Raw genomic sequence first — 20067 nt, 5'->3', positions numbered from 1 at the left:
TCTGCTATTCTCCAGGTAGAAAGAGGAAAACAAATCACACAATTGTGCCATGCAAATTTAGTTTCTCATCTCAGCAGGGCCATCAGAATAGTCCTCACCACGACAGGTGTTTCAGCTCTGTCAACCTCCTATCCTCCACTTCCGACCGTGGAGCTCAGTCAAAATCTTTGCTTCCTACTTCACAGAGGAAAACAGGTTTTCAAGCAAAAATTCCTTCAACTTCTCTCCCCTGCATCTCTAAATTTAGCATTATGGCATCCATCCTAACATATTCTTTACTCCTAAATGCCAGACAACTGCACAGAGAAGATCCTGCCTCCCAAAGGATCATTTTCTCTTTAAATTATGTCTCTCCTTCCTTTCTCCACTAATTTCTGCCTCTCTACCCACATGTATATTCTATTCATGCCACAGTTAAAAGAGAAAAACTGCCATCAGCTAAAAATAAAGTTTTTTTTCCCCTGTGCTTTTTGAACTATTTCCATCTTGCCTTTCTTTCCTTCCTTCAGTGACAAACACCCTAGAGAGAGAGAGAGAGAGAGAGAGATCTATTCTTACTCTGTGCACTTCTAATTCTCATTTCCTCTCAATCCATCACCAACTGGCTTTCACTCAAAGAGCTCTTGCTAGGAACACCTACCTCCTAATTGTTAAATCCAAAAGCCTTTTTTTCAGTCCTCATTATAAGAAAATCTTTAATACATTCAACTCGATTGAGTGTACTTTTAATTGGTTTTTCTTTAGCCTCCACAGAACTATTTCCTTCTGGTTTTCCTCCTACCTCTGACTACTCATTTTGTTTCTTTTGTAGGGGTCCTTATTTTACTCTGCCAACTTTAAAAAGTCTTAGCTAAAACTGAATCAAGAGCTGTGGAGACTGCCTTGAAGACAGACTGGACTGAAGCTAGAAGCACTATCCAAATGCCTAAATGATTTAGTTTCATTTACCAAGGGCATAAGCAACTAACCCCATGTAACAATGCTGAAGTTGCTATTACAAGCATTCACCATTTAAAAAAGTACCACAGTGTACTGTCTTCTGATTTTACATTCTCTTAGATGGCTGCGTAGCTGCTAATGAATAAACTAGAAAAGAAAATAACCTGGTATCAGAAGATCTAAATTTCCTACCCCTCCTAACTGCATAATCTTCACTGGTCTTTGGGCTTCATCTTCTTTCTGTGAATCATTCATTTTCATTCAGTAGTCAGTTATCTAACATCTACTAAGTGCCTAATATGTTCTAGGTACCAGACTGGGTGCAAGAAATGGGTATAAATTCCAACCCATCAATCCCTAGAACTTCTAGCTTCTAACAACTAGGAGCTCTAGGCAAGGCCATGATACAGTATAACTAGGACTACAACAGAGAGAATAAAGGAAAATAAAAGTTTGTATCGTCTATCACAGATAAACCAGAGAGCCAAGACCAGCAAGGACCCAGGCCTGAAACATCAATTTTCCCTCAGCAAACACAGAGAAGCTACAGCAAACACAGAGAATCCTCAAGCAAAACTAAATACAGTAATAACAATTATGAGAAAAGCTGTTAATGATTCATCCAGGAAGGACAGCAAATGCCAAGATGCCACTACAGGCAAAAGTCAAAGGACTCATCCATCAGTGTTACATGCAAAAGCAAACCTTCAAAAGTTGGCTGATAAATCAAATACATAATCTCAATAACTTCACAGTATCAGAAGCCAAACACACACACATTCTCTCTGTTCCTTTCAAAAAATCATGTGTTTCTACACTGACTCACACTATGTATTTTATTCCCATATAAATATTATTCTCATGCTATAGTGATCACTATATTGCCACATTTCTAAAGGCATGGTCAATACAGAAACACCATTATGCCTAGGTTTTCCACACAACTTGATGTGACTGCTAGCATTTTCTAATAAAAATTTACACACATGAATTCCATTACTGTATTGATTTGCCCTAGGAGCAAAGATGCACAAGACAAAAACATGTTATAATTTGTGCCTCTGAAGAAACCAGAGCAAAATTACTTCCCAGAGAGAAGCTGAGTAGGTGGTTCTCTATGTTACTCAAATTCCAACTGTCAGCAAATCTCAGCACACATAATAAAACAAATTTACTTGGGGCGCCTGGGTGGCGCAGTCGGTTAAGCGTCCGACTTCAGCCAGGTCACGATCTCGCGGTCCGTGAGTTCGAGCCCCGCGTCAGGCTCCGGGCTGATGGCTCGGAGCCTGGAGCCTGTTTCCGATTCTGTGTCTCCCTCTCACTCTGCCCCTCCCCCGTTCATGCTCTGTCTCTCTCTGTCCCAAAAATAAATAAACATTGAAAAAAAAAAAATTAAAAAAAAAAAACAAATTTACCAAATAGGTTTTTCAGGGGGGGTGGGGGAGGGGGAAACCTGGTAATCTAAATGCTTTACTCTCTGCAAAACTGAATTTTGCTTTCAAAAGAAATCTTTAGTTAGCGTAAGTAAAACAGTAAAAGACTTGAAAGTACATATTTCATTATACAGTAATTTTGCTTTTAACTAGAGTCAATGAATAGCACTGTGTAGGCATGTATTACATATAGACAAATGAAATAAAATACTAGCACAAACAGTTCTGAGCCCATCCCCAATCACCTGAATTGGGCTAAGAATAAGAAGCATACTGGGTTTAAACACAACAGGGTTGGAATCAACTTTTCTAGATTCAAATCTAGGCTCCAGCACTTACTAACTCTTGTGATCTACCTGGGCTTCAGTTTTATCATCTTAAACACAAAATGGTTACTCACAGGGTTTCTATAAGAATTATAAAATTAACACCTGTAAACACTTCAAATAATGCCTGACACAGTAAAACTCCAATAAGTGTTAGTTTAAAAAAACAAGACAAAGCCACTTTACATGTATCACCCACTTTTGTCTCTACAATAACCCTCTGAGTATGGCTGAGTAAAATGAGCACGGTGGAACAAGTATGAATTGAACTGACACACCTAGTTAGAAGCAGAGTCCAAGATTCAAATACAGGTTGTACTGTCTCTAAATTCAGACTCTTTCTATTTCAAAATGCCTCCAATAAAAAAATCAGGGGTAGTAATCCATTCTGCCACAAAGTGACCTTTTTGAGTACTTCTTATGCTGATTCAAGTACGTACACACACACACACACACACACACACACGCACACGCACACACGCCCCATCTTTGAATCCACCCATCTACTTCCCTTCAGTGCCACTCCTCTAATCCAAGCCACCACTATCTCTTACCTAAACTATTGCCATAGCTTCCTAACTAAATTGCAGACACTAACATTTGTTAATTCTTGGTTGGTTCACCAAGAAATAATACAACACTGAAGCCCACCTATGTAAGTCAAGAACACATAAACACATCTTATAAAACACAAATCTTTTTAGAAAAGTATCTCCTTTAGAGGAGTACCCAACTTAAAGAAAATCTCCAACATGAAAGAAAAACAAAAATATTAAAAAGAAAGTTAACGTAGGGAGTAGAAAATAAAAAATCTCACTAATCTACAGTTGGACCTAGTTCCGGCATGGCAGTATAGGCCCCCTAAAGTCAAACCCTCCCACTGATAGCAACTAAAAACTTGGGACAACATACAAAGCAACCCAACTGCCTGAGCACTCTGAACACTAAAGAAAATAGGGATGTAGAGGAAAGTTAAAACTTGATGAAACAACCTGCACAAAATACCAGCACCCCACCACCACCCGCCTTTTATTTCTTTTTGCAGCTTTGCTCTGAGGTAGAACCACAGTTGTGGAAAACCACTGTGGCTTGGGCTACTAAAACCCCAATAGAAATCCTATTCCTGGCCAAAAGAAGCATGGAATGCAGCCAAACCGGCCAGAAAGTACAGAAGCATCACTACCTTTGGAACCATGTAGGTGTAAGACTGACCCAAAATAGATTAGTAAAGGCCTAAAATTTAATATCATATTTGAACCACTGCACACATAGTGTGAAGCAGTACTTAAAATCTAAAGCTGAGAGGATGGCTCTTAAAACAAAACAGCTATATTCTCCAGAGGACCACAGCAAAACTCAGAAGATCCAGGATAAAATCCAAAATTACTAGAAATAAAAAATACTAGAAAATATAAAACATTCTCCAGGAAAAGGGCAATCAAGAGATGCCAATTCCAAGATGACTCAGATTATAGTTACCATGCAAGCATTTTAAAGCAGCTATTATAATTATGTTCCAGGAAGTAAAGCAAAATTACCTTGAAATCAATGAAATGACAGAGAATCTGAGCAGAAAAACAGGAAAAAAAACAGCAACAAAATTTTTGAGTGAATTTTACCTCCAAGCATCTTTTCTTAGGAACCTACCAGAAAACATGTCACAATGAAATAAAAGAATAAATCAAAATCAGAGTAAGACTTGTAATTCAAGAAACAGAATCCAACATAGCAAAGTATTACACAAAGAAGTCTCAGTATGATAGCTCTGTACTAAGCCTAGAAAACAAACAGTACAAATGGAAAAAGGAGGAAGAAGGGCTCTAGGAAGCCTATCTTCAAAGAACAAAATAATAATTATCTGATACAAAGAATACAGCTGAAGACCAAATTCTGAAAAACCACCATTGGGTATGCAAAGAATTAACTCAGATACAGAGAAAAATAAAGAAATAAAAATTAGGCAACTCTATTAAAAATATTAAAAAGTTCCACAAAATACACCACCTGACTCAGTAGCGAACAATATTTTCATGTCATAAAATGTAAACACTATTACTGATTTAAAAATTAGGTACCTTTCATATATTTAATCCTCACAATAATCTTATGAAGTAGGTCCTGCATTTGTACTGCCCTTACTTTATAGATGAGGAAGTTATAGCATAGAGAGGTTAAGTAACTGGCCCCAGGTTACAGTGCCTATAGCGAGGAGCCAAGATTTGGACGCTAGAGGTGAGACTACAAAGATCAAGATCTGAAAGGGGAAAGCAGGACATGTAAGAAAATACTGTTGACCCTTTAACAACATGGGTTTGAACTGTGTGGGTCCACTTACATGCGGATTTTTTTTCAATAAATACAGTACTGTAATTGTATTTCCATTATAACTTTCTTGGGTTTTGTTTTGTTTTGTTTTGTTTTTGAGAGAGATGGAGGGAGAGAAAGAATCTTAAGGAGGCTCGCACCCAGCACGGAGCCCCATGCAGGGCTCAATCTCACAACCACGAGATCATGACCTGAGTTGAAATCAAGAGTCAGACACTCCCAACTGAGGGACCCAGGTGCCCCGAGGAAAGAAAATCTTAAGAAAATTATAATGAGGGGCGCCTGGGTGGCTCAGTCAGTTAAGCGTCTAACTCTTGATTTTAGCTCAGGTCATGATTCCAGGGTCATGGGATCAAACCCCATGTTGGGCTATGCGCAGAGCATGGAGCCTGCGTAAGATTTTCTCTCTCTCTTTCTTTCTCTCTCTCTCTCTCTCTCCCTCCCTCTCTCTCTCTCTCTCTCTCTTTCTCCCCCCAACTCCCTCTAGCTCTCCTTCTGCCTCTCTCTCCTTTCCCCCGTTTGTGCACTTTCTAATAAAAATAAGTAAGTTAATAAAAAAAGATTTTCTTTTCTCTAGCACACTTTATTATAAAAATACAATATATAATACATGTAACATCAAGTTATACCTACGTTGTCCAAGGATCAACTGTAGAATTAATCAATAAGTAAATGAATATACATATTGTATGTTAAAAATGCAGAGTTAAAGCAGCTAAAAAAGATTTTTTTTTTTTTTTTTGAGGAGAAAGGCTTAGAGGACAAAGAATGGAAAAGGGGACTATTTCTCAGTATTTGATATTAATATTAATATCTACTACTGTAACATATATTATAAAATGTAATATATTTTAACTTAACTGATACGTTTGCAAGTAATAAAGTAACATCTGTCCTCCCACCTTTGCTGCACAACCTGGAACAGACCCCCCTCCTTCAGTTAATCTATAAAATGAGAAGATTGAAGAAAATGATCACTAGCTAACTTCCACAATGAATGGAAACAGTTTATTCTCCTTCTTTCCATAAGTAGATCAAATAACCTAACCATGGTTCACTATCTTGCAAATACAAGCCACCAGTCAGATGAAGAATTATGTAAAAATTGCAGAATTCATCTAAACAGATTCCTCAGCACTATTCTAAAAGAAAGTACCTACCCTAATTATGGACATCAAGAATATCAACATTGTATAGGCTAGGCAAAACATCGTTGTTGGGTTTTTTGGTCGTAACTTTGGAAAACTGTTCACTTTACAAATAAAAGATAATACACCAGTAACTCATGCATACACCTGAAATCATTCAGAAAGACCTGATCTATTTCTTCAGTAAGTATGCACTATGCATCTATAATGGGTTCAGAACTATGATATATACTATCACAAACAAGACAGACCTAAGCTTTACTTCCCATTGGGTTTACAAAATACATACCAAAGAACAACAACTATGATAGGGATCCATGCACAGTATTAAAATAACACACAGAACTTGGTAGTAAAGGGTGGGAAATGGGGGAGGGAGGAAGCAGACAGTGAGAGAAGATTTTCTGGAGGAAAGCACATCTAAACAGATCTGAATAAAGAACAGAAATTAATCCTGAGGAAGGAGGGACATAAGAAAAAGGGGGGATAATATGTTCAAAAGCCAAAAAGCAAGAGAGCATGCTTCGGAGTGGTGGTTAGAGAGGAGCAGAGCAAGAGAACAAAAGTAAAAAGAGTTCAAAATATCCTTAGTGCACAGCGCAATAACAAATCAAGCAGAGGCTCATGTTGTTCTCTAAACAAAAACTCAAAAAGGGTCAAGATTTATTTCAAGGCCCTTCCTCTTTTGGGGAAATCACACAGAAGTCACCCTGATATAAATGAAAGCTCTAAGTGAGAACGATGTTCTATAAAAACTGTCACTACTGGATTTCTTCAGTCCAACATCTAAAGTCTACAAGTCCTAAGCACCTCAAAATTAGTAAAGAGGTAAAACCACCCAGTTTATTTCCTGATTTTCAAAGCCTATGCTAAACAGCACTCTCTTTATATAAGGTAACTGGTAATTCTGGAGAAACATCACAAACTAAACAACAGCACATTCCTAACTTTAAAATATTAAATTGTTCAAGTTCAAACAAATCTTAAAAGTAAGCAAGTTGAAATAATCTGATAGTGAATCTTAGATCACTGCAGCATTTCCCAACTTGCATTTGGCATGTCTTTAACAAGAATTTTATCCACACCTTAATTCCAGCTATGTAATCAAACTCTGGAAGAAACCATAACAACAAGACATGAAAACACAGACACAGGATGGATTATGATCACATGCTAGGTAGGCTAGTCCAAATTACAAGGATCTCGTCAGTAAATTTACATTTAATAAACATCAGCAGAATAGAATGTATTCTATAGTTATTTAAACTTAAGTCAGGCCTATAAACATAAAATATATACAAAATTCTGAAATATTATTAATACACACATAATCAGACAATGTTTTAGAATGTAAGTCTGACATTAAGGAAAGAATAAAAAGAAAATAGTCGTTAAGTAACCAATATAAAACAGATGAGAAAACCAAAGGAGTACTCACAGCTCCATAGTTAATGAAGATACTAAGCCGGGCCACTGCAAATGGCTTCATGGGTTAATAAACAACTCTAGGGGGTGTCAATCATGTATACACAGAAAGACAAGGCAATACATGTTAAGTTGGAAGGTAACATAAACACACACCACCACCACAACAACCTTAGAGATCCCAAGTGTCAGTAACAATGAAAAACAAATATAAAAATAGAATAAAATAACATAAGCAAGGTTTTGAGTGTACGAAATTGGTCTGGAGCTAGCATCATTTGTTTATTCATTCTCATCAAATACTTCTAAGGGCCTCCCATATACGAGGTATTGAAAGATACAGCAGTGAACTAAACAGACAAAATCCCTGTCCTTATGAAGATTACACCTGTGGTGAAAGGAGGAGGTAGGAATTAAATATGCAAAATATTTAGAGTATCAGTTGGTGATAAGTACTATGGGAAAAACTGAGAAAGTGGAATTAGGAGTACTGTAAAGAAAGTGTAGTTATTTCAAATAAGAGGGCCAAGAATGGCTTCAATGACGTGACCACTCCAACAGAATGAAGATTCTACCAGACATGAGAAACCTGTCTTTGCCATTCTCACAGCAAAATGTTATACTCTATTCCACTATCCATTCATCTCTACCCCCATTCTAGTGACAGACTAGGTAGCCGCCGGATTACAAGTAAGTGACACAAAACAACCTTACCACATTCCTAAGGGTTTGTTTTGGAGACTGGGTGAAATAAATAATTTGGCAAAAGCATCTGGCAAAGGGCCCCAAATTCAGGACTGATTGAGGTACATTCCCAAATCATTTACAACAGGGGTGGACAAATTACAGCCAGCAGGCCTAATCCAGCCCACTGCTTTTGAGCCACATCAATTTGTTTACATATTAAGAATGGATACTTTTGCACTACAACGGCAGATTGGAGAAGTTATGACAGAGACCATGTTACCCTGGAAAGCCTAAAATATTCACTACTCGGCCCTTTACAGAAAGTTTGACAACACCTAGTCTAGATCATCATCATAATCATCATCATCATCATCATCACCACCCCTTCATAGTAAGACCACTTTCAGGGACATCTTCATGAGCACATGACCAGTGTAGTCACACAGAATCCTGCCTCAAAAAGGCTCCATGCTTGGGGTTTAATGCTTTGTGGTCACCATCTTAAAATTCTTAATAATTTTATCTTTGAATCTGAGTTTTTTTTTAATACGAAATTTATTGTCAAATTGGTTTCCATACAACACTCAGTGCTCATCCCAACAGATGCCCTCCTCAATGCCCATCACCCACTTTCCCCTCCCTCCCACCCCCCATCAACCCTCAGTTTATTCTTAGTTTTTTTTTTTTTTTTTTTTTTTTAATTTTTTTTTTCAACGTTTATTGATTTTTGGGACAGAGAGAGACAGAGCATGAACGGGGGAGGGGCAGAGAGAGAGGGAGACACAGCATCGGAAACAGGCTCCAGGCTCTGAGCCATCAGCCCAGAGCCTGACGCGGGGCTCGAACTCACGGACCGCGAGATCGTGACCTGGCTGAAGTCGGACGCTTAACCGACTGCGCCACCCAGGTGCCCCTATTCTTAGTTTTTAAGAGTCTCTTATGGTTTGCCTCCTTCCCTCTCTGCAACTTTTTTTTTCCCCCTTCCCCTCCCCCATGGTCTTCTGTTTTATAAGTGAACTCCAAAGGGACAACAGACCATGTGCCAGGGGCTTAGAACCTTGGTTCATAAGCAGCCCGCCTCCCAAGGAAGAATTCTCAGTCAGCTGAACTCTCTGGCTCAGCTTGATCTCCCACCTTTGCTCCATGAGTAGAGGGGCGAAGTAGATAAGACCCCATCCCAGGCTGGTATCACCATGACACATTCACAGGCAAACCAGCAAGGTCTTCTCCTATTGCTGATTCATGTATGGAGCAAGTCCTAGCATGGAGGATGCAATCCATTGGGAGTTGTCCATCTGCTGTGGGTTGAGACAGCAGACCTACAGAAAGGGACTGCCCCAGGGCAGGACACCACATTTTCATTTGGCATTGGACCTTGCAAATTATGTAGCTAGACTTCACTGTTTTCATAAAACAAAAATTATAAACTGAAGTTGTAAGTGAAAGTTCCATTCTTCAATCAAATTCATAAAATTACTATGGTTTGTCCCATTACACTATGAGCCAACTCCCTTCATCTTGCTCTACCACAGTTTTCTTCATATTTCTTAAATAAATTCATTTCCACCATAGGCCACTACCACACCTGAAATACTCATTAACTACAACAGTTCAATCAAGTCTCATCTTAACTGTCATACCTTCAGAATGGATACAGTTCTCTATTATCCTGATTCCAATCAACCAAGGGGTCAAACCAACTGGTGTGACATCTCCAAAGATGGTCACTACTAATTTATTACCACCATGTACATGCATGCCTCTCCTTCACTGAAAGATGGAGTTCATTTCCTCTCCCTTTGAATCTGGGCTGGACCTAGGACTGCTTTAACTTTTAACACACAAGAGAACTGAAATGAGTCAGTCAACAGTGTCAGCTGGGCTCCCAATCAATAGTCAGCATCAACTGCTAGCCAAGTGAGTGTTCAATCCAAATAAGCCACAAAATGGCTGCAGACCCTGCTAACATCGCATGGAGCAGAAAAACCACTCTGTTGATAAGAGCCAACCCATGGGATCCTGAAACATAATAAAATGCTTGTGTATGGAGTAGTTTGCTACAAAGTAATATAAAACTGAAACAGGGGCACCTGGGTGACTCAGTAGGTTAAGTGTCCAACTTCAGCTCAGGTCATGATCTCATAGTCCCATGGGTTCAAGCCCTGCACTGGGCTCTGTACTGACAGCTCAGAGCCTGGAGCCTGCTTCAGATTCTGTGTCTCCCTCTCTCTGCTCCTCCCCTGCTCACACTCACTCTCTCTCTCTCTCTCTCTCTCTCTCAAAAATAAACATTAAAAAGAAAAAAACTAAAACTATATCTGAATACAAGATCTATCACAGCTGGGCCTATTATTTAACCTCTTTATGTCTCATTTTTTCTCATCTGCAAAGCGAGGATCATGACATTATTTCATAGAAGTGGTCCAAGGATTAAATGTGCTCATATGCATAAAGCACTTGGCAGAGTTCTCAGCATATTCCTGACATAATGCAAAGTCATTACTGTTCTCTTACTGCTATTTTAGTATTGATGAAATGTATTATTTATCCCACAAGGCTGTTTCATTTTCTTTAAACTACCTAGTTCTACCTCCTCCACCAAAGTATAAGCCATAGGACAAGAACTTAACTGTCTTGTTCACCAGCACTTAAAACAGAATTTGGCAAAGATACTTCATAAAATTATATATTGAATAAATAAGTTAGTTATAGGACCTCTTTTTCATAATCAATAATGATATCTAACACTGTTCCCATACCTTAAGTGTAAATCTGACAAGAGGTACTCAAAACATAAAATAAACATATAAGCTACAATGTGATATTTTCATGATATAATTCCAATGCATTTACTTATTACTGCACAAATCATTTACAATTACTAGCTCATGTAATGAACAAATACGCCCTAATTAATAACTAGCATTTGATTCAACCTCCAATTAGGTGTGCTAATACAGTATACTCATTTGTATAATTTTTTAATAGAGTATTTTAAGCTTTTTAAATTCCAGTACAGTTAACTTACAGTGTTATATTAGCTTCAGATGTACAATATAGTGATTCAACAATTCTATACATTACTCAGTACTCATCATAAGTATACTCTTTAATCCCTATCAGCTATTTCACACCCCCCATCTCCCTCTAGTAACTATCAGCTTACTCTTTATAGTTAAGAATCTAATTCTTGGTTTGTCTTTTTTTTCTTTTGTGTGTTTGTTTTGTTTCTTAAATTCCACATGAGTGAAATCATATGGTATTTGTCTTTCTCTGACTTATTTCATTTGGCATTATACTCTCTAACTCCATCCATGTTATTGCAAATAGCAATATTTCATTCTTTCTTATGGCTGATTTATATTTACATGAACACCCACACACACACACACGCACGCACGCACACATCCCACATCTTCTGTATCCATTCATCGATCGATGGACGCTTGGGCTGCTTCCATAACTTGACCACTGTAAATAATGCTGCAATAAGCATAGGGACTCATGCATCCCTCTGAAGTAGTGTTTCGTATTTTGAGGATAAACACCTAGTAGTGTGATTACTGAATTGTACGATAGTTCTATTTAAACTTTCTGAGGAATTACCATAATGTTTTCCACTGACTGCACCAGTTTGCATTCCCACCAACGGTGCACGAGGGTTCCTGTTTCTCCACGTCCTCACCAAAACTTGTTGTTTCTTGTTCATTTGCACAATTAAAAAAAAAAAAAAAAAAAAAAGAGCTGCTCTAATCAAATCAGTAACCCACTTACAGTAAATATCACTACAAGCACAGAAATAGCCAAAGAAACTAATTATGCCCTCCATTCAAAAACAAATTACCCTGACAACACACAATAACGTAATACTAATCTTCAAGCTATAGAAACGTGATATAAAATACACTTGAGTGCGAATTTCCTTAATTACAGTTTTTATAAGTTTAAAACCTATTTTAAAGAGATAAAAATCAGACATTCACAGGAACCCTGATGCACCTCTGAAATACACCAGTCTAGAAAGCAGAAAGACATACAACAACGTGATTCATTATAACTATACTGTGATTCTCAACTTTTCTCTGCCTTGATGTAGATGACAGACACAAGTAACTTGCCCTACCTTTCAATTATGGTTTCGTAGTTTTCACATTCAAGAACAGCATTTTACGAGGCAAACAAATCAGAGGGGTGTGGTACAGAATGTCAGACGATAAACAAACATGTAGAACCAAGGAAGTAAAAGAGAGAATACATTATGGCTACAGAACTAATAATAAGTAGTACTGCTGGACAACAGCAGTTAGTGCATAAAAATTAAAAGGGGGAACTGCTAAGATATTGCATTGTACAGGTATGAGAAGACCCATCCATTCTGTCTGTACATTAAAAACAAAAATTATACTTCAAAATTCCAATCAGTCAACCAGAATGGCTAAAATTAAAAAGACTGACAACACCAAAATTTTGGAAGTTGGTAGAGCAACCAAAATTTCATACATTGTTGGTAGAAGTGTAAAATAGTACAACTACTCAAAAAAGTCCGATGGTTTCTTATAAAAGTAAACATACACCTACCCTATTACTCAGTTATTCCACCCAAGACAAATGAAGACATATGTCCATAAAAAGATTTGTACAAAATTCCTACCAGCTTTATTCATAATAGCCCAAAACTGTAAACAACCCAAATGTCCATCAACAGAGCAATGGATGAACAAACTTTAGTGTATTCATTCAATTTATACAATGAAAAACTATTCCCCAATAAAAAGGATGAGTTACTGATATACACAATAACACAGATCAATCTCCAAAACTCCATAGAGAGTGAAAGAAGTTTTGCTGACTATATGCTATATGATTCTAGAATAAGCAAAACTAATTTGAAGTCAAAAAAATCAGAACAGCGATCAACTAGAGAATAGGAATCAACAGGGAAGAGTCATGAAGGAACTTTCTAGGGTAATAGTAATGTTTTCTATCAGGGGGTCAATAAACATTTTCTATAAAGGGCAGAATAATAAATACTTCAGTAGCCCTGTTTCAAATATTCAATTCTGCCATTGTAAATGAATAGACATGGCTGTTACCATAAAACTTTATTTACAAAACAGTACTTGGAACATAGTTTGCTGATCCCTGCTCTATATTTTGAAAGTGACTTGACTTACCAGGTGTATGCATTTGTCACAACTCATCCAATAAAGGACATAAGATTTATGCATTTCACTCTATGTTAATTTTAACCTCAAAGAAAGAGAACCATGAAATATCAAACTCTAGGCTAATGATAAGCATGTGGTTTGCAGTGAGGTACACTGCAAGGTATCTGCAAGTTTGAAAGCATCAAAAAATAAGAAGAAGAAGATGGACTGACAGGTATACAACACAAAAGATTAACTGCTGGCAACTGTAGATCCTACAATTGGTATTTGGTATATGGGGGTTAACAGTATAATTTTTCAACATTTCTATATATGTATTTTAAAGTTCTAATATTAAATGTGGGGAACAGGTCATTCAATTAAGAGGCCACTGAAGATTTTTGAGCAGAGAAATGAAAATAAAATTTAGGTTCTACAAATAGGACTCACACAGTGCAAAAGACATTCTGAAGAATGGTTGGATGAAGGAAGAAAGTAGTAAGTAAGCTATTACAATAGTTGATGCCTTAGAAAGTATTAACATTTAAGGAGTAAGTACAAAATGAGTTACAAAGAGAAGTCAGAGAAGTAAAGAGTAGAAAGTGTCTTCCTCTCAGGAATAAGAAGGTTCCCAGGGTCAATGTAACAGAAATCAAGTAAGATGAGAACTGAAAAGTATCTATTGGATTAAGCAATGGGCAACTCTGATGATGTAAAAGTGGTGTGGTAAGAATATAAACCAAAGAATCCTGATAAATTCAAAGGAAACAAACAATTAAGGATCAAAGGAACAGAGGTGGGCCAAGAAAAGAAGGCAAAACTAGACAGCAACATAGGGTAAAAGACTGCAATATTTCCTTAACATGGAAAACAAAAGTAAATGACTACACCTAAAAATTCCCATCTATTATCTCACCCAGAACATGTACTATTTATTGGGTATGGCAGTCTGCCATGGGCCTAAGTGTCTGTGCACATTCTTGCTGAGTGTTAAAGTCTGCAAAACTTATCTATTTCCTGGTACTGAGTGGATTCTTGTAATAAGTCACCTAGGCAACAAAGAAGGTCAAGGTTACCACAGCACATAACTCTACTCCTAGGGAGAGGTTAACTAGCTTGTTTGTTGCTTGCTAAAGTGCTAGAGCCTTGGTCCTGAGTTCCTGTGCTGTGACCCACCAAGTGCATCTATCTAGACCCATCACCATAATGGGATGTGGGTGCAAGGAAAATGTACCCAAATATGTTGATGTTCATGCAGCTCGCTGTACTATGAGTAAGAATGCTATTTGTTTCTCATCTGGGAGTCTCCTGTTTTCTGCTAGTAACCATGAAACATTAACAAACTAACTTCTTAGCCTGTAAGTAGGATAAAATCAAATCTTAAGACTTTTCACAGTACTTGACATGAACAAGAAAGAAGTAGTTGATATTCCTGTTGCTGTATAAAAAAAAAATACAAAAGTGGTCACAAACAAAAACTGATATATAATACTTTACAGTTTATATACCTTGTTATTCGTAATATTTACCACGTAACAATCTCTGTATTACATCTGTTACGTATATTACAACGTATAATTCTCATAATAATCCTTATGAGGTAGGTACTGATATGACAAAACTGAGGCTTCAAAATGCTAAATAAATTAACTAAGGTAAGAGCTCACAAATTGTAAGCAGCACAACCTAAATATAAGCCCAGATGACTTTAAAATGTGTTTTTTTTAACCATCAACAGTTAATCCCCTTCCCTGATTTATCAAGGACAACTCTAATTCTCCAAATACAAGGCCAAAGTATCTAGATCTTTACAGTATGAATACTTCATTAGGTTTACAGAAAACTAACATTTTGGAAATGTTAATATAATCTCAAAATTTTCTTTAAAAATCTGTGATCAAAATTTAGGAAGAGCTAGATTAAATATCTAAACCATTGTCTTTACTGCAGAATTTCTCATTGTTTTAATATGCAAATATTTGTTTTAACACACTAATATATGCCATAAATCTTCTAAGACCATCTACTACATCATTCTGGAAAACAGTTTGGGAAACTACTGCTACAATCAACAGTGCCAACTTAACCTGTATACAGAACATCTCTGAAACCTTAGTAGTCAGCTTGGTATAGGCACATAATCCTTTACAATAGAAAACATCAAAGTTAGAATGTGGCCTAACAACTCCAAGCTAAAACAACTACATAGTTTAGCAACATTGCTCATTTTCTACCAAACAACACTTAATCCCGTAACCCAAGGAAACCATATAGCATATCTAGCTTTTTCTAAAATTAGAAGGGTAATAATTCAGGCTTTTTGTAGCTCTACATTATTATCCACTGCTTTACTTAACAAAATTCAGACTCCTATAACAACAGAAGGGAAGACGACATCACAGAAAAAGCTGTTTCCACATTAAACTTGTACACTGGTTAATGGTCATGAGTCATTCTGACGGTCATCACCACTAACTTTCCAATATGGAAACCTAAATTTTAACTCTATCGATAAGAGATAAATTAACATTACAGACGATTGTACTCCTAAGCATATCTGCCTGTCTCCTACTTAGCTCTTAACATTTAACAACTGAAATTACTTATTGATCAATAATTTATTAATCATTCCAGAGTTTTCAAAAAAACTGAGTAAAGACAACTACACAGCAGTTGTGTTCATCATATAATCCAGAGCTGCAGACTTGTCCCCAAATAGTCTAATAGTCAACAACTCAGCTGCTTCTTCAGAATACCTAGATACAGTTATTCATCAGGCCATCCTCAATAAAACCCAGAGTTATACTAGACAGATGAAATAGCTATGTAATTACAAAGCAACAGGAATTAAAATCCAAATTTAAACTATGCTAAGATTCTCAAACATTTTGCCTTACAAAGAAAACAACTGATATCCTACCAGGAGTAGTATCTTTACAAGAACCAATTTTTGCCCTCTGCTCTGAAGGAATGCTTCCACCCATTCAAAGTCTATTTCAAAGCTTATGTAGGACACATCTCCAGGTGGGCGTGGGGGGGGGGGGGGGGGGGGGGGGGGGGGGGGGGCGGGTATGCAATACCCATTTGTTGCAAAAGGAATTGTAGAGAAAAAGAAAAAATATCTTAAAACTGGGTAAGTAAATTTCAATACACTGATGTCAGAAAAACATTTTTTTAGTAATAATTAAGTCAAATCTCAACTAGTCATAATTACTGAAAGCAACTGTAACAAATTATTTTAAGACACAGCTACATCAGTTAAAAATGTTTTGAGTAGTGACTTGTGTATAAGAACACAGTTGATTCTGACACACAAAACCCCAACGAGAAAGAATTCAAATAAAGCTAATGCCATTAAGGGAACAAATAGAAATAAGAAAAGAAAGGGATTAGAAAAAAGACACTGGAAAGAGTACTCAATATTTTCTGCATTTTATTTTAGCTAACATCTGCAAAAAGAAGGTCTCTTTTAAAAAAACTATCCCGGGGTGCGCCTTGGTGGCTCAGTCGGTTAAGCATGCCGCTTCAGCTCAGGTCATGATCTTATGGTTTGTGGGTTCAAGCCCCGTGTCGGGCTCTGTGCTGACAGCTCAGAGCCTGGAGCCTGCTTTGGATTTTGTGTCTCCTGCTTTCTCTGCCCCTCCCCCTCCCTCCCTCCATCCCTCTCTCTCTCAAAAGTATAAACATTGAAAAGAAAAGAAAAGAAGAAAAGAAAAATGCCTTCCACAGTGGCAGCAATATTTTCTAAACCGTTCTGAAAATAGATAAATTTTCACAAAATTCAACATAGATCATTTGAAGGTTTACAGGATGTAAACCAGATGAAATGGAAGCATCATGAGCTTGTATCTTAGACAAATGCACAACTGCATACATTGGAATTTCATCTTTCAGTAGCCTTCGTTCGTATTCGTCAAAATGCACTTATTGATAGGAATTCTCTGTTCGTAACTAAGTCTCACATTTGCAAATACATATTTGAGAGGTGAAATCTGCACTAATATATCTACATCTGCAAAATTTCACAAACAGCACTATTAATTGCACCATCAATGCTACATATTAATGCTTTCCTATTCTTCCTTAGTGAAAAGGTTTAATTACCACATGAAAGTTTATAACATGCTACCTAGCTACAACCAAACAGTCAACTATTGCTGAGCCCATTTTTTAAAGAGGGTTTAGAAATCTCCAACGACACTACCAGAATTAAGACTACAGGAAAAACTACATTAGAGAAACTGACACTGAAAATGTAGAGGGACACTTTTCACTCATTTAACATACAAAGATTTGTGTGGTTGAACTGGAAAACCCTGTATTTAGTGAAAAATAATTTTCAAACAGGATTTGCATTTTTTCTAGCAAAACCTGTTTCCTCTCCTGCCTCCCCCCCCCCCAAGTGAGAATAGAAATAAAATCTGAATACTAACAAAATGGAACAGGACAAAATGGCAAGGTTAACTAGAGCTGAAGACACAGATCAGCCCCACTATTCTCCGTAGTTACACAATTTTTCAACCCACATTTTTCACCGAATCCACATCCCACCCTACATCGTGCTTACATCTCCTTCCCCCCTACCCGCTCCATTTTTGACGGCGATCCTCTTCCCAGCAGGTATGTGAACTCAGCACCATTTCCAGCAGACAATCCACTGGAAATATCTCAGAAGTGACTGGGTCAGGAAATAAGGAAATGACCAAGAAGGTAGGAAGTAAAACAAATAGAAGTTTTAGGAAGGGGGAGGGAGAAGGGTATCTTACAGCCAAATACAGGGTGCGGGTGAGGGATGGGGAGGCAGGAGGAGCCTTGGGTTGAGAGGAAAGGGTCTCGAAGGAGTCAGAGACAAGCTCCACAAGGAAAGGTGTGAAGAAAAAAAAGAAGAATTAGGCAGTTTTTAGCTGGAGGAAGGGGACTCCCGGGTCCACGGCGGGAGGCAGCTCTGGGGTCCTGGGCAGCGCAGAAGGCCGGGGCGGGGACGCAGGAACTCACCACCTGGTAACGACCAGTCCCTGGCTGGTGATGATCCATCCTGCCCGGCTCGGGATCCGGCTTCCGAGCGGGCGAGTCCTCTCGGCTCTCGGACCCCTCGTCCACCCCCGTCGACGACGTCCTGGCCGCAGCGCCCCTTCCGCTGCTGTTTCTACCGCCGCGGTCGCCCGGCCGGGCCGCTTCACTTCCTGTCGCTCCCGCAGCAGTCGCGGAAACCTCCGCGTCGGCCACCGCGCGGCGAAGCTCCAGAACGCCGCGCGAGCTACTGAGCATGCTCGCAGTGGTCGCGCATGCTCGTGGGGTCTTCCGGCGTCCGTTCGCGTCGCGAGCGGGGGGCGGGGTTTGGCTGGGTGGAAGGAAATGGAAAAGTAAGACAAGTCCGGGGAACTGTCTAGGTTGTCTGCTTGTCGGGAGTGGGCGGTGGCAAAAGGGACGGAAAAAAAAAATCACCGTCCTTGATAGGTCTTTTCTATTGGACGGGTTTCGGCGCCGGCACAGGCGGGTACACAATCACACCACGCAGACACCGGAGTCGAGAAGGAAGGGAACGCATTCCTAGAACACCTCAGGATGGGTCATCCGTTTACCCAACACTTCCTCTTATAACTCACCGAGGCTAGGACAATGCGGGGAGATCCGTCTCTAAGACGTTCCTAAAATGCTCGTTCAAAATCATTAGTGAGGTAAAGGATATCTTTTTAAATACTGTTTTGTCCCCTTCTTGGTAGTATGAGATTTGAGAATCTAACAGGGACTCTTCAACCATACTCACGTCTCGCCAAGGAAGGAGGCCTCTAGAGCCCTAGGTTACTGGAAGGATACAAGAAAATAAGGAAGTACGATAGGACTATTTTGTCATCGTACTCACTTCAGTAATGCCAAAGGAAGTAACAGTAAGAAATCACTTGGTGTGCAACATTGTAAGACAGTCTTAGTGTCCGATTAGGCACACGTGACCTACTATGTGAGAGTATCTCCCAAAGGCCACAAAGCATGTTTTTCTACGGAGTAGAAGAGTATGATGGGACAAAGTAAAGTATCTTTTAACCTTTCTATACCCCAAAAACTATGATCTCACATAATCTGGCCCAGCGATCTCCTTTACTTTTTACTTCCTTTCTGAATTTCCAAAGGAGAGTCCTGGAATAAAAAAAAGCCACTGAGTGAGTCTGATAGGCTAGTTAAAATAGCAAAAATACAATAAAGACAAACTCACTGAGAAATAATCAGCTAAAAACATTTAAGCTTTCTTGATAGTTTTATTCAAAGCATTGACCAGTTCTTCCTATTTTTACCATCTCAACACATCTAATGGTAGAGAGTATGAATAGACTAACAATAAAAGGAGGCAATAAAATACTGAAATGTCTTTAAACTTGTTTTCTTTTAATATAAATTCATGTATTTTGGATTCGAAGACAATAAACATAGGACATTTTATTGTATTATTGTACAAGAGGTCACCTTCACAGTTTCACCCCAAATGATACCACCTTTAAATAATCAAAACAACACACAGTGTTGAAACAGACAGAAAAATGAAATTAGATTCCTACATCACTTATGGTCTGTACTGTTCCTTTAGAATTTAATTTTATATGTGCTTGTGTTTTCATTAATCATATGTCCATTTGTTGTTTTT

General features: G+C 38.2%; 1 protein-coding gene across 1 annotated transcript in view; it reads right to left on the bottom strand.

The window, feature by feature from the left end:
* NDFIP2 (Nedd4 family interacting protein 2) overlaps positions 1-18713 on the bottom strand; it is a 63424-nt gene extending 44711 nt beyond the window's left edge. The window contains exon 1 of the mRNA XM_030312496.2: positions 18426-18713. Within this exon, the coding sequence (XP_030168356.1) occupies positions 18426-18698 (273 nt within the window). The 5' untranslated portion in view covers positions 18699-18713. The remainder of the gene's footprint in view (positions 1-18425) is intronic.
* Between the last annotated feature and the right edge of the window lie 1354 nt (positions 18714-20067).

Source organism: Lynx canadensis, chromosome A1, assembly GCF_007474595.2.
Source record: "Lynx canadensis isolate LIC74 chromosome A1, mLynCan4.pri.v2, whole genome shotgun sequence".
Taxonomy (NCBI): domain Eukaryota; kingdom Metazoa; phylum Chordata; class Mammalia; order Carnivora; family Felidae; genus Lynx; species Lynx canadensis.
This window is presented reverse-complemented; position numbering and strand designations above follow the sequence as displayed.